The 25,657-nt window shown below is 43.4% G+C and overlaps 1 protein-coding gene across 2 annotated transcripts in view; it reads left to right on the top strand.

The window, feature by feature from the left end:
- plek (pleckstrin) overlaps positions 1–20,120 on the top strand; it is a 144,010-nt gene extending 123,890 nt beyond the window's left edge. For both annotated transcript variants that reach the window (XM_087991680.1, XM_043696658.2), the window contains exons 2-9: positions 1,547–1,702; positions 4,669–4,850; positions 7,098–7,189; positions 11,160–11,344; positions 16,493–16,597; positions 17,489–17,572; positions 18,817–18,892; positions 19,725–20,120. In XM_087991680.1, coding sequence (XP_087847806.1) covers positions 1,547–1,702; positions 4,669–4,850; positions 7,098–7,189; positions 11,160–11,344; positions 16,493–16,597; positions 17,489–17,572; positions 18,817–18,892; positions 19,725–19,864 — 1,020 coding nt within the window. In that variant the 3' untranslated portion in view covers positions 19,865–20,120. The remainder of the gene's footprint in view (positions 1–1,546; positions 1,703–4,668; positions 4,851–7,097; positions 7,190–11,159; positions 11,345–16,492; positions 16,598–17,488; positions 17,573–18,816; positions 18,893–19,724) is intronic.
- Positions 20,121–25,657: the final 5,537 nt, after the last annotated feature.

The following is a 25,657-nucleotide window of genomic DNA, read 5'->3' as shown; positions in this document are numbered from 1 at the left end:
TTTGCAAAGCAGATGATTGACAAATTCGAAATAACAGCAAGACCTTGCATTTACATAATGACTGCACTGCAGTAAACACTGCCAAGGCACTTTGCGGGAACATGCATAGAGTCATAGAGATGTACAACACGGAAACAGACCCTTCGGTCCAACTCGTCCATGCCAACCAGATATCCTAAATTAATCGAGTCCCATTTGCTAGCATTTGGCTCATATCCCTCTAAACCCTTCCTATTCATAGACCCATCCAGATGCCTTTTAAATGTTGTAACTGTACAAGCCTCCACCACTTCCTTTGACAGCTCATTCCATACATGCACCACCTTCTGCATGAAAAAGTTGCCCCATAGGTCCCAAATAGATTTTTCCCCTCTCACCCTAAACCTATGCCCTCTAGTTCTGGACTCCCCCACTCCAGGCAAAAGATCTTATTTACCCTACCCATGCCCCTCATGACTTTATAAACCTCTAAGGTTACCCCTCAGCCTCCGACGCTCCAAGGAAAATAGCCCCAGTCTATTCAGCCTCTCCCTATAGCTCAAACCCTCCAACCCTGACCACATCCTTATAAATCCTTTCTGAACCCTTTTAAGTTTCACAACATTTTTCCAATAGGCAGGTAAGAATATGGGGCTAACAAATTAGTCAGAGTGTTGGTTTTAAGGAATGTCTTGAAAAATAGACAGGTAGAGAAGGGAAAGAGGTTTAAGAGGGAATTCCAGCGTGCTGGTGTCCTAGAAGTGAAGCCGGTGTATAAAGATAATTGTTTGTATTTAACAGTTCCAGAACTGCTTTTACTGGTACCATTGCTACTTCACTGATTATTGAGAGCTACACCAATCTCTGGCTCAATTGTTGACTCCTATCTGTAGTCCAGAGTTTTCGGAATTAGCAAATTTAGCTTGTTCAGTCCTTCTGCATATTACTGAATGAAAAGTAACTCTCCCCTTCATGGCTTGCAGCATCTAAACTTGCAACAGACAGGCATCTTTTAGTCACCAGAACCAAAGTGACCCCATTGTAGGGCTGGTAAGACTCCAAGCTACACTGACAATCTGTTCTGTAGCCTGGAGCTGTTATGGCACGTGTTAGGTACACACCTTTGTTACAATCCTTTACACAGAGAGCTATCTTAAATAGTTTGTTTTGAGTTGGCGTAAGCATGATGGGTTTCCTCTGCACTCTAATGAAATGCTTTTCCTATGAAGGATCCTGTTTTTTTTTATTATTCATTTGTCAGATGTGAGTGAAGTTGGTTGGCCAGCATTTATTGCCGTCCCTAGTTGCCCCTTGAGAAGGTGGTGGTGAGCTGCCTACTTAAACCACTGCAGTCCACGTGCTATGGGTTAACTCTCAATATCATTAGGGAGGGAATTCCAGGATTTTGACCCAGTGACAGTGAGCAATATTGGACTTGAGGTTCAGAAGTCTGGCAATCCAAATAAAGCGGCTTCTCCGATGTCAGTGTTTATGGTAGTCATTGGGAAGTCACTGCGAGCGTTAATAACTCTTCCTAATCTGATATTTTCTTTCCTTTCTGTTCTAGGGAAACATGTTCAATACCTGGAAGGCAGTTTGGGTTGTTCTTTTAGAAGATACGTTTGAATTTTACAGTAAAAAAGGTGATGGGAGTCCCAAAGGAGTCATTCCACTGAAGGGAAGTTCGATTACATCTCCGTGTACAGACTACATCAAGAGAATGGTGGGTAAATCCCACTGGTCATTGTATTTTTATGGGGACGGGTTGTTTGTAAATATTAATTGTTAAAAAAATTATGATAAAACGTACTAGGTGTTTTTAATCTGGCCCCCATGGAACCACAAACCAAAAGAACCCAATTTGCCAAATGACCGCAAAGGGAAAACCACTGGACAATATTTCACTTTTTAAAACTTTAACAATTGAGCTAAAATCAACATCAATTAAACAGGAATTACCAGACATATTGCAGTCAATAAAAACTATCAATTACATGTGAAATAGCAAATGTGTCAAAGACAGATCTCGTGGATTTTCAGGGCAGCCCACCTCAGTGTGTATGACGTAAGGCTCTACTGCAAAGTCCTTCAAAGTTCCAACCTTCTTCAGATGGAATTCCAGCCCCTTCATCTCGACGATTCAGCTACCAACTCTCATCGATCAGCAGCTCCAACAACCAGCCCAAGTTCCACAAAAACCCACACAGCGCAGTGCTGCAGACTGCCCTCTGTTCTGCTCTCGTCAGACTTGAGCTATCTAGAGGGCTATTGTGGTGCAGTGGTAATTTCCCTACTTCAGAGGCATGGGTTCAAGTCCCACCTGTTCTAGAGGTGTGTAATAACATTTTGGAACAGGTTGATTAGAATGTAGTTTTTTATCTATCTATCCAAATTGTACATCACACACTGTGTACGGTATGGCTGCTTCTGGTCAACTGACTCCTTTATGAACTAAAGCAGTGATAGTCATCTTAATTTCCTTTATCTCATTAAAAGGATGTTACTGAGACTGGAGGTATGAGTTATAAACAGAGGCTGGGATGTTTCTCCCAGAAGCGTAGAAATTTGAAGGGTGACCTTCTGGAGGTTTATAAAAACATGAGAGGCATAGATTATGTGAATAGCAAATGTGTTTTCCCAAAGGTAGGGGAGTCCAAAACTAGAGGGTATAGGTTTATGGTGAGAGGGGAAAGATTTAAAAGGAACCTGAGGGATAACGTTTTCACTCAGGGTGGTGTTTTTACAAACAATTTCCCAGATGAACTAGTAGAGGTGAGTACAATTACAACATTTTAAAAGACATTAAGACAGTTACATGGATAGGAAAGGTTTAGAAGGCTGTGGGTAAAATGGGACTAGTTATAAAGTCATAGTCATAGAGATGTACAGCACAGAAACAGGCCCTTCAGTCCAACTTGTCCATGCCGACCAGATATCCTAACCTAATCTAGTCCCACCTGCCAGCACCCGGCCCATATCCCTCCAAACCCTTCCTATTCATATACCCCTCCAAATGCCTTTAAATTTTGCAATTGTACCAGCCTCCACCACTTCCACTGACAGCTCATACACATACTCTGTGTGAAAAAGTTGCCCCTGAGGTCTCTTTTATATCTTTCCCCTCTCACCCTAAACCTCTGCCCTCTAGTTCTGGACTACCCCACCCCAGGAAAAAGACTTTGTCTACTTATTCTATCCATGCCCATCATGATTTTGTAAACCTCTATAAGGTCACCCCCTCAGCCTCCGACACTTCAGGGAAAACAGCCATAGCCTATTCAACCTCTCCCTGTAGCTCAAACCCTCCAATCCTGGCAACATCCTTGTAAATCTTTTCTGAACCCTTTCAAGCTTCACAACATCTTTCCAATAGGAAGAAGACCAGAATTGCACGCAATATGCCAAGAATGGCTTAACCAATGTCCTGTACAGCCACAACATGACCTCCCAACTACTGTACTCAATACTCTGACCAATAAAGGAAAGCATACCAAACAACTTCTTCACTATCCTAACTACTTGCAACTCCACTTTCAAGGAGCTATGAACCTGCAGTCCAAGGTCTCTTTGTTCAGCAACACTCCCGAGGACCTTACCATTAAGTGTATAAGTCCTGCTAAGACTTGCTTTCCCAAAATGCAGCACCTCGCATTTATCTAAATTAAACTCCATCTGCCACTCCTCAGCCCATTGGCCCATCTGATCAAGATCCTGTTGTAATCTGAGGTAACCCTTTTCGCTATTCAGTTTAGGAAACCTAGTCAGCTTGAACAAGTTGGGCCGAAGGGTCTGGTTTCATGCTGTCTAACTGTATTTCCGAAATCCAGACTTCATGTTTTCTATTTTTAACTGCATGACCGGGCAATTTAAGTTTAGATGGCTCTGCAAATTTCATTTGGTTTCAAAGAGTTTCAATTTTAGTTTTTTGTTTCCTTTTCCATTCAGCACTAAACTAAAAAAAAGGCTGTGAAACCCCAGGTTCCATTGCAGTATGTATATTTGCAAGTAAATTATATTAGTAACATTTTTAAAAAGCTATCCTCTATTGTGTGTTTTTATAAGTGGCATTGAACAGTGAAGCAGATAAGCGCAGTACCTTTTTACCTTCAGGACCTGTGTTGGAATTCAATCCTGAACTTTCGCCCATCTTTGAAGCAGAAATAAATAATGTCCAATTCCCCATTCTCTCCTGCAAGTTTTTCTTTTTCAATTATATATTCAATTCCTTTTTGAAATGGAATTTCCTTACACCCTTCTTGCATGCAGCAAGTCCCCCAGATCACAATTGTGATCACTGTGGAGAAGTCTGTGTTTAACAGACTGATATCCATATGTTGAATTTGACACCAAAAGATCTTCAGAGATGTACGAGGATTTTGTTATAAATCTAAAGCTTAACACAAACAACAGTTTCCACCTTTCCTCTTCTAGTACTTTTCCCTGTCATGAAGAAATTAATAAAAAAAAATTGATTTTAATGAAAATTAATAAATCATTTCTTAATAAGCAAAGGTAGTGAAAGTTTATTTATGAGGAGAATCGAGAATGTGGTGTAATCGGGTCAGCACACGCTTAGTGACTGACAGAGCAAGCTGAAAGTGCCAAGTGGATTTCCCATACTCCTAACTTCTTCTGTCTTGGTTTTATTCTTTACTCCATTTTATATTTCCTTATCCTTCTTTCTCCCAGTTTGTTTTTAAGTTACACACAGCAAAGAATCAGGACCATTATCTGCAAGCTTCCCACCTGGAAGAACGTGATGCTTGGGTGAAAGACGTGAAGAGAGCGATTCAATGTATTGAAGGTGGCCAGAAGTTTGCACGCAAGTCAACGAGGAAGTCTATCAAGTTGCCTGAAAATATAAACTTGGGGTACAAAAGGATTCACTTGATCTATATTTCTCTGTCTACTGCTTCTGTGTATTTGGTCCTATTTGACCTGTCGCAAAATTGTTACTGTTCAAATGAGAGTCTGAAATCTTTGAGACGTCAGTTTTCTTGTACTTGGGCGGTGATTGGACATGTGTGGAAGGACATGGTTAAGAATATGGCTGGAGAAACCTTATCAATAATGGTGCCCATATGGGCATGAAGGTCACCTATGATAATGAGATGAACAGAATTAACTGTGTCTGCCTTAATCCTTAAATTATGTGCTCAAATCCGATATCTTACCAAACCAAATACCTGCTCCTTTGACATGTGTTGTGTGACATTTTGTAATCATTCCAACCATTCACTACGCACTTGACCCTGTATATCCTGTCAGTAAACATCAGAAGAAAATATGGCACATCCTCACCCCCAGTTGAGGCAGTAAAATAGGTTTACCTGATTGTCGTAGTTTGGACTGAAAACCACATCATCCATGATTAAATCACTGGTCTGTGCAAACTCGGTTTAAAAATCACACAACGCCAGGTTATAATCCAACAGGTTTATTTGTTGTTGTGTGATTTTTAACTTTGTCCACCCCAGTCCAACACCAGCACCTCCACATCTATGCAAACTAAACCTGTCCTGATCAACACGACAGCACTCACTTTCATTATCCTAGTCAACGATTGGATAGAGTTTTCCTTAGAAGAGAGCAGGAGGAGGGATGTACTCAATGTGTACAAAATGTCAAAGGGCTTGGACAGACAGGACAGGAAAGACCTGTTTCTCCCAGAGGAGAGGTCAGTTACCACTGGATTCAGAGTGTTGCAATCTGCAAGGCTACAGAGCAACCACTGGAAAGTGGGTGTAGACCGGGTAGCCACTGTCGATATGATGGGCTGAACAGCCTCTGTCTGTTTGGTGAGATTTCTGTGGTTTCTATCCTCTTGTATTACCATCCTTTTGATTTAAGGAACAACATTTCAGTAGCCTTTGTGATTATTTTCTGTGCCTCTTTGTGAGATTTGAATGATCTGTCTTGCTGGAACCATGCTGTTTTGAATCATTCCTGTTTCTAATGTTTCCCAATTTAGGAGATAAGGAGAAACTTCTTGCATCTATTGAATTCCTTGCCTCAGAAGGCTGTGGAGGCCAGGTCATTGAGTATATTTAAGACTGAGGTAGATAGGTTTTTGAGTATCAAGGGGATTAAGGGTTATGGGGAAAAAAACAGGAGAATGGGGTTGAGAAACTTATCAGCCATAATTGAATGGCAGAGCTGATTCGATGGGCTGAATGGCCTAATTCCTGCTCCTATGTCTTATGGTCTGATGTTGCATCCTTCTTGGGCCCAGAGTAGGTGACTTGACATTTGTTAACATGGAATCCTTTTGACTACTGTTTTGTTCATTCAGTTCTCTATTAGTACCATACTGATAGAGTTACACTTTCATATTTACAGTTTACAATGTCAGCCACTTTTGTCTCATTTACAAAATTGGATATGTGGCTTCCAGAATTATAAAATTGCATTGGAGGAGACCATTCAGCCCATTGCCTCTCAATGTGCAATTTACAACGGTTCACGAACCTCTCCTCTTCTCTTCCTCTTCACATAATAATCCAAATCCCTCTGGAATGCCTGGATTGAATCTCCAACACAACAGGAAGCAGTGCATTCCAGATTGGTGCCTAAACCTCATGCTGTTGTTTCTTCTGTCATTCACCACAAATCTGTGTCCTCTCCTTCTCGGTCTAAGTTATTAATAAATACTATGAGGCCCTGAGACAGATTCCTGTGGAACACCATTGGTCACATTCTGCCCATTCCCCCAATTCTGTCTCTTGTGCTAGATGTGAGATGGTAATTCTTGATATTAATGCTCTTTTCATTCAAGTAGCTGGCTGGAAAGTACATGTGGGTGTATGTGTGCATTGGTGAGTGCAAGTTTGTGAGAAACAATTAATTAGTCTAAGAGGAAATAAATGTTTCTCAAGTGGAAGTCATCACTCTTCAAAAGCAAAACTGTAATTATTCTGGCATTCCCCATTCAGTTTTGTTGCTTTATTTATTCACCTTTACTCAAGAGCACCATGAGAGGAACTATTTTGCTTTCATACTAAATACATACCTATCAATAAACCTCTTAAAACAGCTTCAAACTCTTGTTTAATGTTGTTTGCAATGACAAAGAGACTGTCCTAATTTTAGAAATCTGATTTCTTTTCCCCACACTTTAGTGCTTTATATCTTTCTATGAAGGACCCTGAGACCGGAGTCAAAGAACTGAAACTGCAAAAAGACAAGAAAGTTTTCAATCATTGCTTTGCAGGTAAATGATTACTTGCTGTTTCTGTTTTGTAACAATGTTCTGTTGCCCATATCCTTGCCCATGCCAAGTCCCCTTCACCCATCATCCCTGTTCTCATTGACCTATATTATCTGCCAACGCCACCATTTTAGAATTCTCACTCTTGTTTTAACACTCTACAATCTCTGGTAATGTTCTCCAGCCCTACAACCCTCTGTCATCTCTGCATTCTACTGATTTTGATCTCTTGCATATCCCCAAATGTAATCACTCCAGCATTGTTAACCCTGCCTAAAGGTGATTGGATCCTGAGATTCTATCTCTTAATTCCCCAACCTCCCTTTCCTTCTTTAAGGTACTCCTCAGCATTTTCCTCTTTGCTTTTGGTTACTTGTCCTGATTTTTGTTAGATGTCCTGGAGTTGGATTTTAATAATCCCTCCTGCAGAGTGTCTTGGGGTATGTTTTACTGCAGTAAAGTCAGGAGAATTCAAATCACAGGGGGGCCTGCCCAAACCTTTGTGTCATTGGAACTTTGAGATGTCCAAGAAGACCCCTGTGTAACTCAGTTTGCTCACAAATGGACTGTTTGTCTCACAAAAAGATGAATTTGTGGTGTTGCAGTGAATATATGAAAAATGTCTTTGTCTTTCAATTTGTTCACACTTTACAATGGACTGACTACCGTAAGGGCTGAAAATGTGTTGCTGGAACAGCGCAGCAGGTCAAGCAGCATCCAGGGAACAGGAGAATCGGCATAAGCCCTTCTTCAGGAACCTGACTACCGTAAGGGACCACAGGATGTTCTGATGAAGTCCCCACAAACAATGATCCTCAGAAGTCACTGTCCTGATGAGAGTGTAGAAACATAGAAAATAGGTGTAGGAGCAGGCTGTTCGGCCCTTCAAGCCTGCACCTAGCTGATCATGCAATCACATTATCCCACACCCGCCCTCTCCCCATATCCCTTAATCCCTTTAGCCGCAAGGGCCACATCCGGCTCCTTCTTGAATATATCTAACAAACTGACCCCAACAGCTTCCTGTGGGAGAGAATTCCATAGGCTCCCAATTCTCTGAAGAAGTTCTTCCTCATCTCAGTCCTGAATGGCTTACCCCTTCTTCTTTGACTATGACCCCTAGTTCTGCAATTCCTTAGCATCAGGAACATTCTTCATGCATCAGGCCTGTCAAGTTCCATCAGTATTTTATACATTTCTATACAATCCACCCTCATTCTTCTAAAGTCCAGTGAGTAGAAGCCCAATTGACTCAGTCTTTCTTCATATGTCACTCCTGCCATCCCGGGAATCAGTTTGGTGAACCATCTCTGGACCCCCTCAATAGAAAGAATGTCCTTCCTCAGACTAGGACACCAAAACTGCACACAATACTCAAGATATGGCCTCACCAATGCCCTGTTTAACTGCAGCAAGACATCTCTACTCCAATACTCAAATCCTCTCACTATGAAGGCCAGCATGCCATTAGCTTTCCTCACTGCCTGCCGCACCTGCATACCAACCTTCAGTGACTGTTCCACCATGACACCCAGCTCTCGTTGCTTCTCACATTTCCCTAAACTGCCACCATTCAGATCACAGTCTCTCTTACTGTTTTTGCCAACAAAGTGGATGTAACTTCCCTTTTAACGTCGCTTTTACATTCTCCTTGTTAGTGAGATATAATTGTATGCAAAATCGTAACCACTTCTGTCCAACTGTTCTGGCCTTCGACAAATAATTGTACACTTGAGGGAGATCAATTGTTTTTTTTCCAGTTTGATGCGAATTGCCTGGTATTCCAAAGTAATAAAGTGTATTTTTAAAAAGTCGTGTAAAAAGAAAAATGTGATATTTCATTTTCTTCTGTGCATTGTCTAAGCATTTATTTTGCCTTCTATAAAATGTATAAAAAGTGGAAGATAATCATCGGTTCTTGATTTGCTGTCAGCGAGAATACATTAATGCCATTGGTCGTTAGCTTGCTTGATGATGTCACTGTTGCTGGGTTCCTGTAGATCCCCCTTAATTTAGCACCAGATTCAAACTGGCATCAGGATAGGGCAAATCTGTGACACAGATTGCATCTCTCCTCAGAGTGAGTGGCAAATAGAATAACGTTGTCTCTGATGGAAAAATCTGAACAATGGAAAATTACATAGATACAATATGCTCTGTTGTGGAGTCTATGTCAGTGTATATATGTAGGCTAATAAATTTATTTGAGCTAATCAAAGAAAAATGGATATTGATTTCAATGGAAGATATGTGTATATGATAAATGTGCATGTTAATAAGGCTTTGAAACCATTAAGATTACAAGGAGGAGAGGAAACCTTATAGAAGTTTATAAAATAATGAGAGGTATAGATGGTAGCTGTCTTTTCCCTAGGATGGGGGATTTCGAGACTCAAGGGTGCATTTTTAAGGTGAGAATAGTAAGATTTTAAAATAGGCAAATTTTTTTACACAGGGGCTGGTTCTCTTGTGGAATGAACTTCCTGAGGGAAATGGGGATGCAAGTAAAATTAAAACATCTAGAAGGCATTTGGATAAGTACATGAATAGGAAAGGTTTGGAGGGATATGGGCCAGGAGCAGGCAGGTGGGACTGCTTTAGTTTGGGGATAATGTTCAGCATAGATTAGTTGGACTGAAGGGTCTGTTTCCACCCTGTATGACTCTATGACTCTATTTGACAAGTCACTTAGATAGCAGGATAATGTGGACCCTCAGGAATGCAGTAGTCCAAGATGGCAGCTCACCACCACCTTCTTCAAGATAATTAGAATGGGCACTAAATGCTGACCCAGCAGCAATGCCCGTGAATAAATATAAACAAGAACTCAAACCTCACTATTGCATGTTGTGATAAATCTGGTGATCTGTATTAAAGTCTTGTCTCTCACATAATTCATATGAAGGTTCATGAATTGATCAGTGTTTACGTTTTATTCTTTCATAGTATGTGGGCATTGCAAACAAGATCAATATTTGTTTCACATCCCTAATTACCCTTCAAACTGAGTTTTACTCAGTTGATCGGCGCCGGGTCCTCTACTTTTTGTCATTTACATAAACGATTTGGATGCGAGCATAAGAGGTACAGTTAGTAAGTTTGCAGATGATACCAAAATTGGAGGTGCAGTGGACAGCGAAGAGGGTTACCTCAGATTACAACAGGATCTGGACCAGATGGGCCAATGGGCTGAGAAGTGGCAGATGGAGTTTAATTCAGATAAATGCGAGGTGCTGCATTTTGGGAAAGCAAATCTTAGCAGGACTTATACACTTAATGGTAAGGTCCTAGGGAGTGTTGCTGAACAAAGAGACCTTGGACTGCAGGTTCATAGCTCCTCGAAAGTGGAGTTGCAGGTAGACATTTAAGAGGCATTTGGATGGGTATATGAATAGAAAGGGTTTGGAGGGATATGGGCTGGGTGCTGGCAGGTGGGACTAGATTGAGTTGGGATATCTGGTCGGCATGGACAGGTTGGACCGAAGGGTCTGTTTCCATGCTGTACATCTCTATGACTCTATGACTCTATGTTGATGACATCAGTTAAGAGTCACCCACATTGCTGTGGGTCTCGAGTCACTCGTTGGCCAGACCATGTGGAAACAGCAGATTTGCGTTCGTTCTCCAAAGGACATTAGTGAACTGGATGTTTTTGTTTTAACAATAATTGATGGAAGTTTCATGATTGCTATTGCTCAGATGAACCTTCTTTTACAAATATTACCAATTAAATTTAAATTCCACCAGTTACCATGGTAGGATTTGAACCCCAATGCCATGAATGTTTGCCTGGGCCTCTGAGATACCAACCCCTTCCTAATCTAGACTCCAATCCTGCAATAAGTGATTGACTGTCCTACCACGATCTTAGGAGCAATTATGGGTGGGTATGAAATAAAACCTTGCCCCTGTGTTGCTTGCATCCCTAGAATAAAGAACACAAAGTGATTTTTTTTTTGCATTATTATTGCAGGTGCCTCTGTGATTGACTGGTTGCTGTCATCTAACTTTGTCAGGAATCGGCGAGAGGGAATGATGCTGGCAGCAGCCCTTGTTTGTGATGGTTACGTTCAGCCAGCTGAAGAGAAGGCCAAATCAGCAGCTGAGCGCATCGCTGAAAACTGCTTTATTGATGACTCCAATGCATATTATTATTTCGTAAGAGCTCAGAAGATTTCTGTCTTTCATCCTATTATCTTGTTTTTGTGGTATGTCTGAAATCAATGGTTCTGTTTGGATGAAAGACGAATGCCCTTTCTCTGCTTGGATTATGTACTACCTTGGATGGGGTGGGTGGGGGTTTAAAAGGGAGTCTTAACAGAAATGTTTGAAATCATTCATGCATCAACAATCTGTAACATGGGTTCTGTCACATCTTCACATATACAGGAATAGAAGGATACAGCCTGGAGGGACAGATCCTAGTCTCTTAGGCTTGTGTTGACATGTGAATAAAAATAAGATAGTACATGTGCAGGAGATCAGATAGACAAAGCATGCTGGAGAAACTCAACAGATCTGGTAGCATCTGTGGAGAGCTTTTCAAATTATCCATTCCCCTGCCTTATCCCCATTGCCTGTGCCTTGATATCATCACACCAACTGGAGCAAGTAGTTTTACTTTTCTCCATGGCAAGAAAAATGCTTGCAATTATCAGAGTATAGTTAAAATCTTTGCTGAATTTCGACAGGGTGAATAGTATTTTAGTCAGTTTGGAAATGTACACAAATTTGTTCACACACATCACTGAGATAAGTTGTTTTAGGGTCATAGAGTTGTACAGCATTGAAACACGCCCTTCAGCCCAACTCGTCCATGCCAACCAGATTTCCTAGATTGTGCTAGTCCCATTTGCCTGCATTTGGCCCATATCCCTTTAAACCTTTTCCTATCCATGTACCTGTCCACATGTATTTTAAATGTTGTAATTGTACCAGTCTACCACTTACCCTGGCAGATTATTCCTTCAGTGTGAAAAATGTTGCCCCTTTTGAATCTTGAGTAGGCCATTCAGCCCCTCAAGTCTGTTCCACTATTCAGTGAGATCATGGCTGATCTGTGACCTAACCCCGTATGGCTGCCCTTACCCCATCAGTCTCTCTGATTTAAAATTAACTGTTGACGTAGCATCAATAGCTGTTGGAAGAAGAGGTCCAAAATAGTCTAACAAAAACAGAAATTGTGGGAAAATCTCAGCAGCCTTGGCAGAATCTGGGAGAGAAAGCAGAAATCAGAAGAATTTTGAAGAAGGGTCGGTGGACCCAAAAAGTTTACATCGCTTTTGCTGTTTTTGTTTCTGATTTCCAGCATCTGCAGGTCTTTATTTTTTTTTTACAAAATTACCAATCGCTTTTTGTGTGAAGAGATGTTTCCTCATGTCAGTTCTGAATTTTAATGTTCAGGAATTCAGCTTGAAACGTCAGTTCTAGACACCTCTGCCCAACTAGCAGAAATAATGGATTTCCATCGACCCTCTCTGTTTTCCTTCGTGTTTTGAAAACTTGAACCAAATCCTCCTTGAGCCTCCTAAATCCCAGGGAAAACAATCCTGGCTGAAGGGCTTGTGTGGTGCAGTGGTAGTGTCCCTACTTCTGAACTAGGAGCCCAGGTTTAAGTTCCACCTGTTTGAGAAGTTTGTAATAACATCCCCCGAGTGAATTGATTTAAAAGATCACTGACCCAGGTCTCCTTCTAGTGAATCTACACCACACTTGCTCCAGAGAGACACCCCTTTCTTCCTGTTGTTCACGGAACAATTCACAACAACTCCAGGTGAAGTCTCCAGGCAGGGTCTCTGACGGTGCAGAAGTCCTTCGACACTAGTCACTTTGAACACTGAAATGTTAGCTGCCTCAGAAAAACATCTCGATGTGGTATCAGAGCAGATAAGAAGAGGCAGTTTAGCAGCAAAAAAAGGGCATTGCCCCCTACCCCCTTCTCCCTACCCACTTCTCCCCCTCTCCGCTTCTCCCCTTCCCCCTTTCCCCATCCCGCCCTTTCCCCATCCCCCCTTTTCTCTCTCCGGCCCCCCCTTTCTCTCTTTTCTCCCCCCCTTTCTCTCTCTCCCTCCCCCTTCCAATCTCCATTCACTGGATTAGGCACTAAAGCCAATGATAAGTTTTCGCATGGTCAGCTAATTAATGAAGTTAGATCCAAGAGATTCAGGGAGAGCTTACAAATTGGCTACAAAATTGGCTTGAAAGTAGGAGGAGAAAGTGAGGGCTGCAGATGCTGGAGATCAGAGCTGAAAATGTGTTGCTGGAAAAGCGCAGCAGGTCAGGCAGCATCCAGGCAACAGGAGAATCGACGTTTCGGGCATAAGCCCTTCTTCAGGAAACGTAGGAGACAGAGGGTGGTGGTGGAGGGTTGTTTCTCGGACTGGATGCCTGTGACCAGCATCCAGTCTTTTTCTTCATTCATTTGTGGGATGTGGGCACAGTTGCTGGGTCCAGCATTTATTGCCTGTTCCTAGTTGCCATTTGAGAAGGAGGGGTGAGCTGCCTTCTTGTACCACTGCAGTCCACCTGTTGTAGATAGATCCCCCAATACCCTTGGGGAGGCAATTCCAGGATTTTGATCAGCGACTGTGAAAGAACGGCGATATATTTCCAAGTCAAGATGGTGGGTGGCTTGGAAGGGAGCTTGTAGGTGGTGGTGTTTTTAGATGGAAGTGGTCGTGGGTTTGGAAGTTGCTATCTAAGGATCTTTGGTGAATTGCTGCAGTGCATCTTGTAGATAGTACACACTGCTGCTACTGAGTGCCAGTGGTGGAGGGAGTGGACGCTTGTGGATGTGGTGCCAATGAAGCAGCTGCTTTGTTCTGGATGGTGTTAAGCATCTTGAATGTTGTTGGAACTCCATTCATCCAGGCAAGTGGGAATTATCCCATCACACTCCTGACTTGTGCATTGTAGATGATGGAGAGACAGGGGGAGTCCGGAGGTGAGTTACTTGCTACAGTATTCTTCGCCTCTGACCTGTTCTTTGGAGTCACTGTGTTTATGTGGTGAGTCCAGTTGAGTTACTGGAAACACCCAGAATATTGATTGTGGGTGGTTCAGTGATGGTGAGACCATTCAATATCATGGGGCGGTGGTTTGATTGTCTGTTATTGGTGATGGTCGTAGCGTGGTATATGTGTGACATAAATGTTACTTGCCACTTGTTAATCCAAACCTGGATATTGTCCAGATCTTGTTGCATTTGAAAATGGACTGCTTCAGTATCTGAGGAGTCAGGAATGATGTTGAATATGGTGCAATTATCAACGAACATCCCCACTTCTGAACTTATGATGGAGGGAAGGTCATTGGTGAAGCAGCTGAAGATGGTTGGGCCATGGATACTACCCAGAGATGTCCTTGAGCTGAGATGACTGACTTCCAACCACAACTATCTTCCTATGTGCTATGACACCAATCAGTGGAGAGTTTGTCCCCTGATACCCATTGACTCCAGTTTTACTCGGGCACATTCTCCCCGTGTCTGTGTGGGTTTCCTCCGGGTGCTCCGGTTTCCTCCCACAGTCCAAAGTTGTGCAAGTCAGGTGAGTTGGCCATGCTAAATTGCCCATAATGTTAGCTGCATTAGTCAGAGAGAGGTGGGTTGCTCTTCGGAGGGTCGGTGAGGACTTGTTGGGCTGAAGTGCCTGTTTCCACACTGTTGGGAATCTAATCTAATCCTTGATGCCACACTGTCGAATGCAGCCTTGATGCCAAGGGCTGTCACTCTCACCTCAGCTGTGGAATTCAGCTCTTTTGCCCATACTTGAATGAAGGTGTAATGAGTCAGGAGCTGAGTGACCCTGGCAAAAGCCAAACTGGGCGTCACTGCATAGGTTATTGCTGAGCAGGTGCTGCTGGACAGCACTGTGGATGACACCTTCCAACACTTTTCTGTGATTCTGTGAGTATGACTGTGTCAGGCTGTTGCTTGACTAGCCTGTGAGACAGCTCTCTCAATTTTGGCTGTAGCCCACAATGTCAGTAAGGGTGCCCAGAAGGTTAGCTGAGTTTCTGAATTAATAATTTAGCAATAAGACTACTAGGCCATTGCCTCCCCAGGAAATCCTGATCCACAGGGATTGGTGCAGGGTTGGTAATTTATGTAGAAACTTTATTGCTGGAACAGCACAGCAGGTCAGGCAGCATCCAGGGAACAGGAGATTCGACGTTTCGGGCACAGGCCCTTCTTCAGGAATGAGCTCATTCCTGAAGAAGGGCCTGTGCCCGAAACGTTGAATCTCCTGTTCCCTGGATGCTGCCTGACCTGTTGTGCTGTTCCAGCAATAAAGTTTCAACTTTGATCTCCAGCATCTGCAGACCCCACTTTCTCCTGGTAATTTATGTAAATGATTTGATTGTGAGGTTAGGAGGTGTGGTTGGTATGTTTCAGGATGACAGTGAAGAAAGTATCTAAGATCACAGAGGGATCTTGATCAATTGGGCCAATGGGCTCAGGAGTGGCAGATGGAGTTTAATTTGGATAAATGTGAGATATTGCATTTTGGTAAAACAAACAAGAACAAGACTTATGTCCAGTCAATGGTAGGGCCAGGATAGTGTTGTAGAAGACAGAGATCTAGGGGGTTCGGGCACATAGTTTTTTGAAATTTGTGTCACAGATAGACACGGTGGTTAAGAAGGCATTTAGCACACTTGCCCTCATTGCTCAGACCTTTTGAGTATAGGAGTTGGGACATCATGTTGAGGTTGTACAGGATGCTAATGAGGTCTCTTGTGAAGTACTGCATGCAGTTCTGGTCACCCTGTCATAGAAAGGATATTATTAAACTGGAGAGGGTTCAGAATAGATTTACCAGGATATGGCCGGGTGTGGAAGGTTTGAGTTACAAGGAGAGACTGGATAGGCTGGAAGTTTTTTCTCTGGAGCATAGGAGATTGAGGGGTGACATTATAGTGATTTTAAAAATCATGAGGGGCATAGATAAGGTAAATAGTAAAGGTCTTTTACCTCGGGTGGGGCTGTTCTAAACTAGGGGCATATTTTGAAGGTGAGAGGAGAAAGATTTAAAAGGGACCTGAGAATCAGCTTTTTGACACACACAGGGTGATTCGTATGTGGAACGAACTGCCAGAGGAAGTGGTAGATGCAGGTACCGTTCCAACAAGGATCTGTTTCTGTATCTGATGACTCAATAATCAGTTCCAGCTATACGCAGTTATGCTGCTCATACAACCAGCAAAAATAAGATGTGTCTCGACCAGTTCAGTGCAATTTGAATATTCCTTATGTTGGGAGGGTGTTTGTTGTGTCTCACTGCAGGCATTTCCTCCACCTTCCAGGCTGACAGCGGCTTTTTCAGTGAAGGAAGCTCAGGTGACGACGAAGACATTTTAAAAGAGGAGTTTCGAGGAGTCATTGTGAAACAGGGCTGTTTGCTGAAGCAGGTGAGTAAGACAGGACTTGGACCTGGGTCATTTGAGAGTCCAGGGGTGAAGAGACAGCAATACTGTTCTGTGGAATAAAAGTGTGAAACCATGAGATGAACAACAGTATTGTACCATAGTTGATTTGTTTTAGTGCAACTCTCTACTGCTACAAGTAGACACTAGCAAACTGTGTATGTATGTGTGTGTGTGTACCTGTCTGTGTGTGTGTGTGTACCTGTCTGTGTGTGCATGTGTGAGCGCCTATCTGTGAGAGTGTGAGTGTGTGTCTGGCAGAGGTGTGGGGGAGTGTGTGTGTTGTGTTTGTGCACCTGTGTGGGTGAGGGTAAGTTATATATATATATATATATATATATATATACACACACACACGTGCATGCATTGCACTGGGAGTGATGGCAGGAAGAGTTTTGTCATCTTGTTTGTATGGGTTTGCTCTCAGCAGAATTGATCTATTTTCTGAAGCAGATTTTCTCCAGTTCTGAAGAAGAATCACTGGACCTAAAATGTTAACTCTGATTTCTCTCCACAGATGCTGTCAGACCTGCTGAGTTTTTCCTGCAATTTTCTTTCTGATCTATTAACACCTACCATTAACACCTATTCCACATTTCTATCACTTCTTTGCTACCTTTAGCTCCAGCCTTCCCTTTTGCACTGGCTCACCTTTCCCATCTATTCCACTTGCTCCTCCTTCGCCTTTTTTTAACCGTATCAAAGCTGCAACTTTCCCAATCCCCTTTGGATCTGAAGGAAAGTCTATCAGACTTGGATCGTTAACTGTGTTTGGGATTATGGTCAGTGTGGACATGATGACCCTAAGTGTTCACATTTGTTCAGGTGGAAGTTTTGGCTGAGGGTATTGATGCCATCATCTTTCCTCTCCAACAGGGTCACCGGAGGAAGAACTGGAAAGTCCGAAAGTTTGTTCTGCACGATGATCCTGCCTACCTGCATTACTACGACCCAGCAGCGGTACACAGTCCCCTGCAGACATTTCGCTGCACCTTCTGCTCCCCCACCAGTTCGGACGAAGCATGTACTAACCATCCTTTCCTGCTGCGTTCCATCAGCCTTTGTCCTTCTCTGAGCCTCCTCCTGGGCACTACTCCCACTGCTCCAATGCCTATCCCTTCCTGCAACCCCACCCTGACAACTTATCTGAAGGAACTGTGCCTGTGCACGGTTTGCGTCTTGCTCCCTTGAAATCAGGAGTGGGCCGTTCGGCCCTTCGAACCTGCTCTCTCCTCCACCATTCAATAAAAATGGTGTGTTAGTGTCTTTAATTCTTGTTTCTGCCAGCTGGAGATGGAAGGGTTTCCGCCCTGTTCCAGGTGGGTCACCGAGACTCATTCAGAGAAACAAAGTCTGTCCAGCCCGGCAGAAACTGCTCAGCTATTCCACGTTGGTACAGGCTTCAGCAGCTCACATGCTATCCTGAGCCTATTGGGCGGCACGGTGGCTCAGTAGTTAGCACTGTTGTCTCACAGCACCAGGGTCCTAGGTTCGATTCCCATCTCGGTTGACTGTCTGTGTGGAGTTTGCACATTCGCCCCACGTCTGCATGGGTTTCCTATGGGTGCTCCGGTTTCCTCCCACAGTCCAAAGATGTGCAGGTTAGGTAAATTGCCCATAGTGTTAGGTGCATTAGTCAGAGGGAAATGGGTCTGGGTGGGTTACTCTTCAGAGGGTCAGTGTGGACTTGTTGGGCCGAAGGGTCTATTTTCACACTGAAGGGAATCTATTCTAATCAATGCCACCAGGCCACGAGATACAAGCGATGGTAAAGCAGACAGATGTCGTTTTGGAGACATCACACTCGAGTTCTTAGATCCCAGGACAGCCCAGAAGGTGGCCATTCTTCCATTGCGCCTGTGCCTACTCCTTGGTAGAATTGTTGCATCAATCCCACTTCCCCTAATCTCTGGGAAATCTTATCCTGTCAAGTACAGTATTTATCAAAATCCTTTCTGAATGTTTCCACTGAATCTCCTCCCACCATCCTTTCAATGCAGCTCATTCCAGAGCCTAATAACTTGCTGCATTTTTCTATCCTCATTGCATGCCTGGTTCTTTCAGCAATTGCATTAAATTGACATTTCACTGGTTACTAACCCTCCTCCTTATTTACTGTTGTGCCAATCTGACATGATCCATTAAGAGGCCAGTCCCAGGGGTGGAATGTATTGACTCTGTTTTCTATTCTGTTGCCTCCACAGGATGATCAGGACCAGCCTCTTGGTTCCATTCACTTGCGGAGTTGTGTAGTGACAGCGACTGATGGTCTTTCAGATGGTAAGTGTCCTTCTTTATCGGAAATAGGGGACCCTGATACCAGGTTACAAACCCATCAAGAAGAATGCCTATAAGTAATTTCCAAGCAGTAATCTGATTTGAGGCATCAACACCCCAATTTCTAAATTCTCCTCCTTGGTTTCAATCCCTCCCTGACCCTTTTAAATATCTGTAGCCCCCTCCAGTCCCTACAATCTGCCCTTATTCCATAAACTCCTCCCTCCCCTAAAATCTACCTTAATTCTGTAACCCCTTTAAGCCCCCTACACCCCTCCCGACCTCTGTAACCCCCTCCAGCCCCTACACTCCTCCTTATTTCTGTAACTTCCTGAAGCCCCTACACAATCTCTCTGACCTGATCCAGTCTTCATAGCCCTCCTAATCTATTTAAGGGGGGACTCAGTTGGATTATCAGCCATGATCAAATCGAATGGGGGAGCAGGCTTGAAAGGCCGAAAGGCCTACTCCTGCTCCTATTTTCGATGTTTCTATGTATTTTACCGAATTTGCTTGATGGAGGACACATTATTGCCAGTAAGGTCTTGATGATTTCTTTTTGATATAGGCCAGCAATCCTTTATCCAAAAATCTCAGAACAGCTGGCTTGTTGATAAGGGATACTTTCGGTGCTTGGGTCCATTATAGTCCATTTGGACCCTTTGGTTAAAAAAACTCTGTTGAGCTAAAAGCAAAGTCTTTTCCAAAGGGCCTGAACTCAGTAGGTGCACTGCCGTGTTTATCTGTTTTGGGTTTTTGGATGTGGAGATAATGGTTTCGTGGTCTGTATCGAGTTTAATCACCAATTATTTCATGCCAAGAATTTCCTTTACAGGAAAGAAATCTGATGTTAAGGGGAATCTCTTTGAAATCATCACATCAGATGAAGTGCACTACCTGATCCAGGCTGCAACACGGGAAGAGCTCACTGAGTGGATAAAGGTTATTAAAAGTGTAGCAAGTACCGGGAAATAAAAATGGAGCCAAGCAAATACCACATTGTTGATTCTCCGGAACTTTAAAGACATTAACTAGCTCTCAAAATAAATAGTCAACTCTTTATTGCTGGCAGCAGTGATATAAACAACTAGATGTATACGCACAATGGCTAAAGCAGTGTCTTAGTAACTCATTACTAAATAAAAACCGAAAGATCTGTGGATGCTGTAAATCAGAGACAAAAATAGAAATTGCTGGAAAAGCTCAGTAGGTCTGGCAGCATCTGTGGAGAGAAACCAAAGTTAACGTTTCAGGTCCAGTGACCCTTCTTCAGTATCCTAAACAATAACTCTGAGCTTTTGCTTAGGTTATTGTTTAGGATACTGAAGAAGGGTCACTGGACCTGAAACGTTAACTTTGGTTTCTCTCCACAGATGCTGCCAGACCTACTGAGCTTTTCCAGCAATTTCTCTTATTGTCTCTTGGTAACTAGTGAATATTTCTCTAGCTGAAGAGAGACAATTACAGGCTGATTTTCACTTCCTTTTTATTGTATGCTTCATTCGTTTTTATTCTAAACTTTCTTTATTTGTGGCAAATATTAACAGTGTATTTATAGCGAGCGCTGCAATGATGTTGATATGTCGAGCATGCACCCTATGCTGGTGATATCGTGGAGAAATAATGTGAATGATACTAATCAATTGTCACTCTGTGATGCCTGCGGGAGATTGTTTTCATTGCAAAATTCAGTACAGAGCCTGGACTAGCATATGATGCAAATTTAAACTGATGGCACTCCTTACAAGTTTATTAATAAACCGTTACACTGAGAAGGCTTTGTTATTGGAGAATTAATAAACTCTTTATTTCATCAATTCCAATTGAAGTCCTTTCTTCCTTGTTTAGCAACTTAAAAGCGTCTCATGTTTCAATTTTCTCCAATATTACTTGCATTTATGTAGCGCCTTTAATGTAGTGGAACGACTAACAAAAACAAAGGAAGACAAGAAATAGAGTATGTGTAGACCATTTGGCACACTGACATTGCTTCACCATTCTATACAATTTTGGTCTTCAAATCCACTTTCCTGCCTGTTCCATATATCCCTGAATTCCCTTGGACACTAAAATTCTATCTCAGCTTTAAATATATTTAATGTTGGTGTATTCACAACCCTTTGAGGTAAAGACTTCAAAACCTTTTGAATTAAAAGATTAATTAAAAGTTTGAATTAAAAGTAGGCAGCATGGTGGCTCAGTGGTTAGCACTACTGCCTCATAGCACCAAGGACCTGGGTTCGATTCCACCCCCAGGCGATTGTCTGTGTGAAGTTTGCACATTCTCCCCGTGTCTGCATGGGTTTCCTCCGGGTGCTCCGGTTTCCTCCCACAGTCCAAAAGTATGCAGGTTAGGGTGGATTGGATGTGTGAAATTGTCTGTGGTGTCCATGGATGTGAAGGTTATGTGGATTAGATTAGTGTGGAAACAGGCCCTTCAGTCCCTACAGTGTGGAAACAGGCCCTTCAGTCCACACTGACCCTCTGAAGAGTAACCCACCCAGACCCATTTCCCTCTGACTAATGCACCTAACACTATGGGCAATTTAGCATGACCATAGAACATAGAACAATCACAGCACAGAACAGGCCCTTCAGCCCACGATGTCGTGCTGAACATTTGTCCTAGCTTAAGCACCTATCCAATTGCCGCTTAAAGGTCACCAAAGATTCTGACTCTACCACTCCCACAGGCAGCGCATTCCATGCTCCCACCACTCTCTGGGTAAAGAACCTACCCCTGACATCCCCCCTATACCTTCGACCCTTCACCTTAAATTTATGTCCCCTTGTAACACTCTGTTGTACCCAGGGAAAAAGTCTCTGACTGTCTACTCTATCTATTCCCCTGATCATCTTATAAACCTCTATCAAGTCACCCCTCATCCTTCGCCGTTCCAATGAGAAAAGGCCTAGCACGCTCAACCTATCCTCGTATGACCTATTCTCCATTCCAGGCAACATCCTGGTAAATCTCCTCTGCACCCTCTTCAAAGCTTCCACATCTTTCCTAAAGTGAGGCGACCAGACCTGCACACAGTACTCCAAATGTGGCCTTACCAAGGTCCTCTACAGCTGCAACATCATCTCACAACTCTTGAATTCACTCCCTCTGCTAATGAACGCTAATACACCATAGGCCTTCTTACAAGTTCTATCCACCTGAGTGGCAACTTTCAAAGATCTATGAACATAGACCCCAAGATCCCTCTGCTCCTCCACGTTACTAAGAACCCTACTGTTAACCCTGTATTCTGCATTCTTATTTGTCCTTCCAAAATGGACAACCTCACACTTGACAGGGTTGAACTCCATCTGCCACTCCTCAGCCCAGCTCTGCATCATATCTAAGTCCCTTTGCAGCTGACAACAGCCCTCCTCACTATCCACAACTCCACCAATCTTCGTATCGTCTGCAAATTTACTGACCCACCCTTCGACTCCCTCTTCCAAATCATTAATAACAATTACAAACAGCAGAGGACCCAGAACTGATCCCTGCGGAACTCCACTTGTAACTGGGCTCCAGGCTGAACCGGTTAGCCAATTCTCTATCCAATTGGCCAAATTTCCCACTATCCCATGCCTCCTGACTTTCCGCATAAGCCTACCATGGGTTTTATCAAATGCCTTACTAAAATCCATGTACACTACATCCACTGCTCTACCCTCATCCACATGCTTGGTCACCTCCTCAAAGTATTCAATAAGACTTGCAAGGCAAGACCTACCCCTCACAAATCCGTGCTGGCTGACCAGCACATCTTTGGACTGTGGGAGGAAACTGGAGCACCTGGAGGAAACCCACGCAGACACTGGCAGAATGTGCAAACTCCACACAGACAGTCACCCGAGGCTAGAATTGAACCATGGACCCTGGTGCTGTGAGGCAGCAGTGCTAACCACTGAGCCACAGTGCCATCCCTGAGCAATGCAAGGATAAAAAAGAGGGTGGGTCTGGGAGGGATGCTCTTTGAAGGGTTTGTGCGGACTTGTTGGGCTGAATGGCCTGCTTCCACACTGTAGTGATTCTATGATTCTAAATCATCTCTCCTCATGTCAGTCCCATACAGGAGCTGAGAACTTACCTGAATCTACATAGGACACTATTCAGATCTCAGCTGGAGTATTCTGTGTAGTTATGGGCACTACTGCATGTTTAGGAACGATGTGATTTACACGAATGGTTCTAGGGACGCGGAATGGTCAGAAAGATTTGTGTGGTCCCCCTTGGAGGGGAGATTTGATAGACATCTTCAAAATCATGAGGGGTCCACAGAGTTGATAGGGAGAAATTGTTTTCACTTATAAATGCATTGACAACCAGAGGCACAATTTTAAATTGTTTTGCAAGTACAATGAAAAGCGGTTTCACACAGGTGAGAGGATGTATTGCCTGTGGTGGGAGTAGATTTAATCGAGGCATTTAAGAGGGCATTGGATAAACAGAAACGACATGCAGGGCTACGGGCAATAGGCAGGGATTCGACACAAAGTTGAAATGCTCAGCGAGCACAAACCAATGGACTGAATGAACTTGTTCTGCTCCATGACAGTTCTGCGATTGTGTAATTGCCAACTCGAAAGGCTTCATTCAGCGTTAAGGCAAAATAACTGCGAGCTTTTCTGCACCGAATGTCATCTGGTAGAGGTGACTTGGTGGCAAAGAAGCAAACCAAAGACCCCTGCTACTTTCACACCTACCCCAGCAAAGGCATTAGATCACACCCCCGGCTGATTTATAACTCCCCCACCCCCCCCACTCCACTCCACTCCTACCTCAGGGTGGGGAAGGGGAAGAAATTACATTATTGGATGACCCTAATGTCTGGGCTGACCTTTGGCTGTTTTACAATGGGGCTGATAGTGTCCTGGAGCAGTCAGAGACTGGGCAGTGGGTGGGTGCAGCACCCACACTTCATTGCCCCACTCCATTTTGAAGGTGTGGTCGTCCTTGGCATCAGCATGTTCAGATTAAGCAACAGTGGGGGTGAAAGTGTTTGGGAAGCTGGGAGAAGCACTAATGATTCCCCTGGCCCCCACTAAAATCGATGCTTTACTGGAAACTCAACTGGACCAGTCAAATAAGCAAGAGCAGGTCGAGGCTCACCTCCTGACTCAGGAGTGTGATGGAATACTCCCCACTTGCCCTGGATGGGTACAGCTCCAACAACACTCAAGAAGCTTGACACCATCCAGGACAAAGCAGCCCACTTGATTGGCACCACTTCCATAAACATCCATTCCCTCCAACACTGACGCTCAGTAGCAGCAGAGTTGACTATCTACAAGATGCAGTGCAGAAATGCACCAAGCACATTCCCAACATGCAACATCTACCATCTAGAAGGACAAGGGCAGCAGATTCATGAGGAAACCACCACCTGGGACTTGTCTCCAAGCCACTCGCCATCCTGACTTGGGGAAAAAATCATCGTTCCTTTAGTGTCACTGGGTCAAAATCCTGCAAGTCCCTCCCCAGCAGCATTGTGCGTCTACCTACAACATGTGGAATGTGGTGGTTCAAGAAGGCTGCTTTCCACCACCTTCTCAAGGGCAGGTAGGGATGGGTAATAAATGTAGGTCCAGCCAGTAATGCCCACATCTAATGAATAGAGTTTTAAAAACCCTTACGTGACCCTTTAGGAATGACTGGTTAGGTAAATAAATGCGACTGAGCAGATAGTGCACTTTTGTTTTGACATTTGGGCAAATATGTATTTTTGTACAGAATATGGAAATGGTCTCTGTCAACAAACTTAAAATCCATCTCTTGACATTGTGTAAACTGTTCAGTCTTTGGCATATTGTCATAACTGCTCGGTTTATTTACCACAACGTTACTTGATGCCAGAGAACAAAGTTCCTTTATTTCAGCAACTCAGCTGCAGTTTGTCACCTCTTTAGTTTCAGCACCACACCCAGTGCTCACTTCTGCAAGTACTCCCACGTTTGAATGTTTGTCTGCGTTTCTGGGCCAGGTTGTTCACTTGCTGCAACTATGGAGGGAGGCGATGTTACAGTGGCAATGTCATTGACTGAGTAGTTCACGAGGCCAGACTTATAGCTCTTGGGACACAGGTTCAAATCACGTGATGAATAAATCCGGAAGGTAAAGCAATCCCCAATAATGATGGCATGAAACCACCATTGATAAGAACCATCAGATTCACTGATGCCCCTTTGGGGAAGGAAATCTGCTGTCCTTATCTGGTCTGGCCTACATGCAGCAAGGGAGGTTGAGAGGTGACCTGATAGAAGTTTATAAAATAATGAGAGCTGTAGATAGAGTTGATAGTAGTTGTCTTTTCCCTAAGATGGGGAATTTCAAGACTAGGGAGCACAGGAGCAGGTAGGTGGGACTAGTTTAGTTTGGGATTATGTTCAGCATGGACTGGTTGGGCCGAAGGGGCTGTTTCTGTGCTGTATGATTATGACTCTTAATTGCCCCCTCTGAAATGGCCTAGCAAGCCGTGCAATTCAAGGGCATTTCGAGATGCTGTGATTCTAATATGCCATGATAGAATAAAGAAAATGACACTGCATTACATCACCGTAGAGTTAGATTGAGCAATAAAGTTATTGCAATTCACCAAACTCTCACTGCACGGAGTAACAAAGGTCAAGAATGTGACAAAAGGCATTTATTGCATTCAGGCTCAGTCATTTTACAACTTTAAAACAGATGGGGTCGAGGTAAAGTGGTTCAAAGTTATAAGGGATCTGGACAGAGTGGATAGGTGGAAAAGTGAATAGGTGGAAACTATT

The sequence above is a fragment of the Chiloscyllium plagiosum genome, unplaced genomic scaffold, assembly GCF_037043375.1.
Source record: "Chiloscyllium plagiosum isolate Xiang-an unplaced genomic scaffold, Cpla_swu_hap1 HiC_scaffold_10, whole genome shotgun sequence".
In the NCBI taxonomy this organism is placed as follows: domain Eukaryota; kingdom Metazoa; phylum Chordata; class Chondrichthyes; order Orectolobiformes; family Hemiscylliidae; genus Chiloscyllium; species Chiloscyllium plagiosum.
This window is presented reverse-complemented; position numbering and strand designations above follow the sequence as displayed.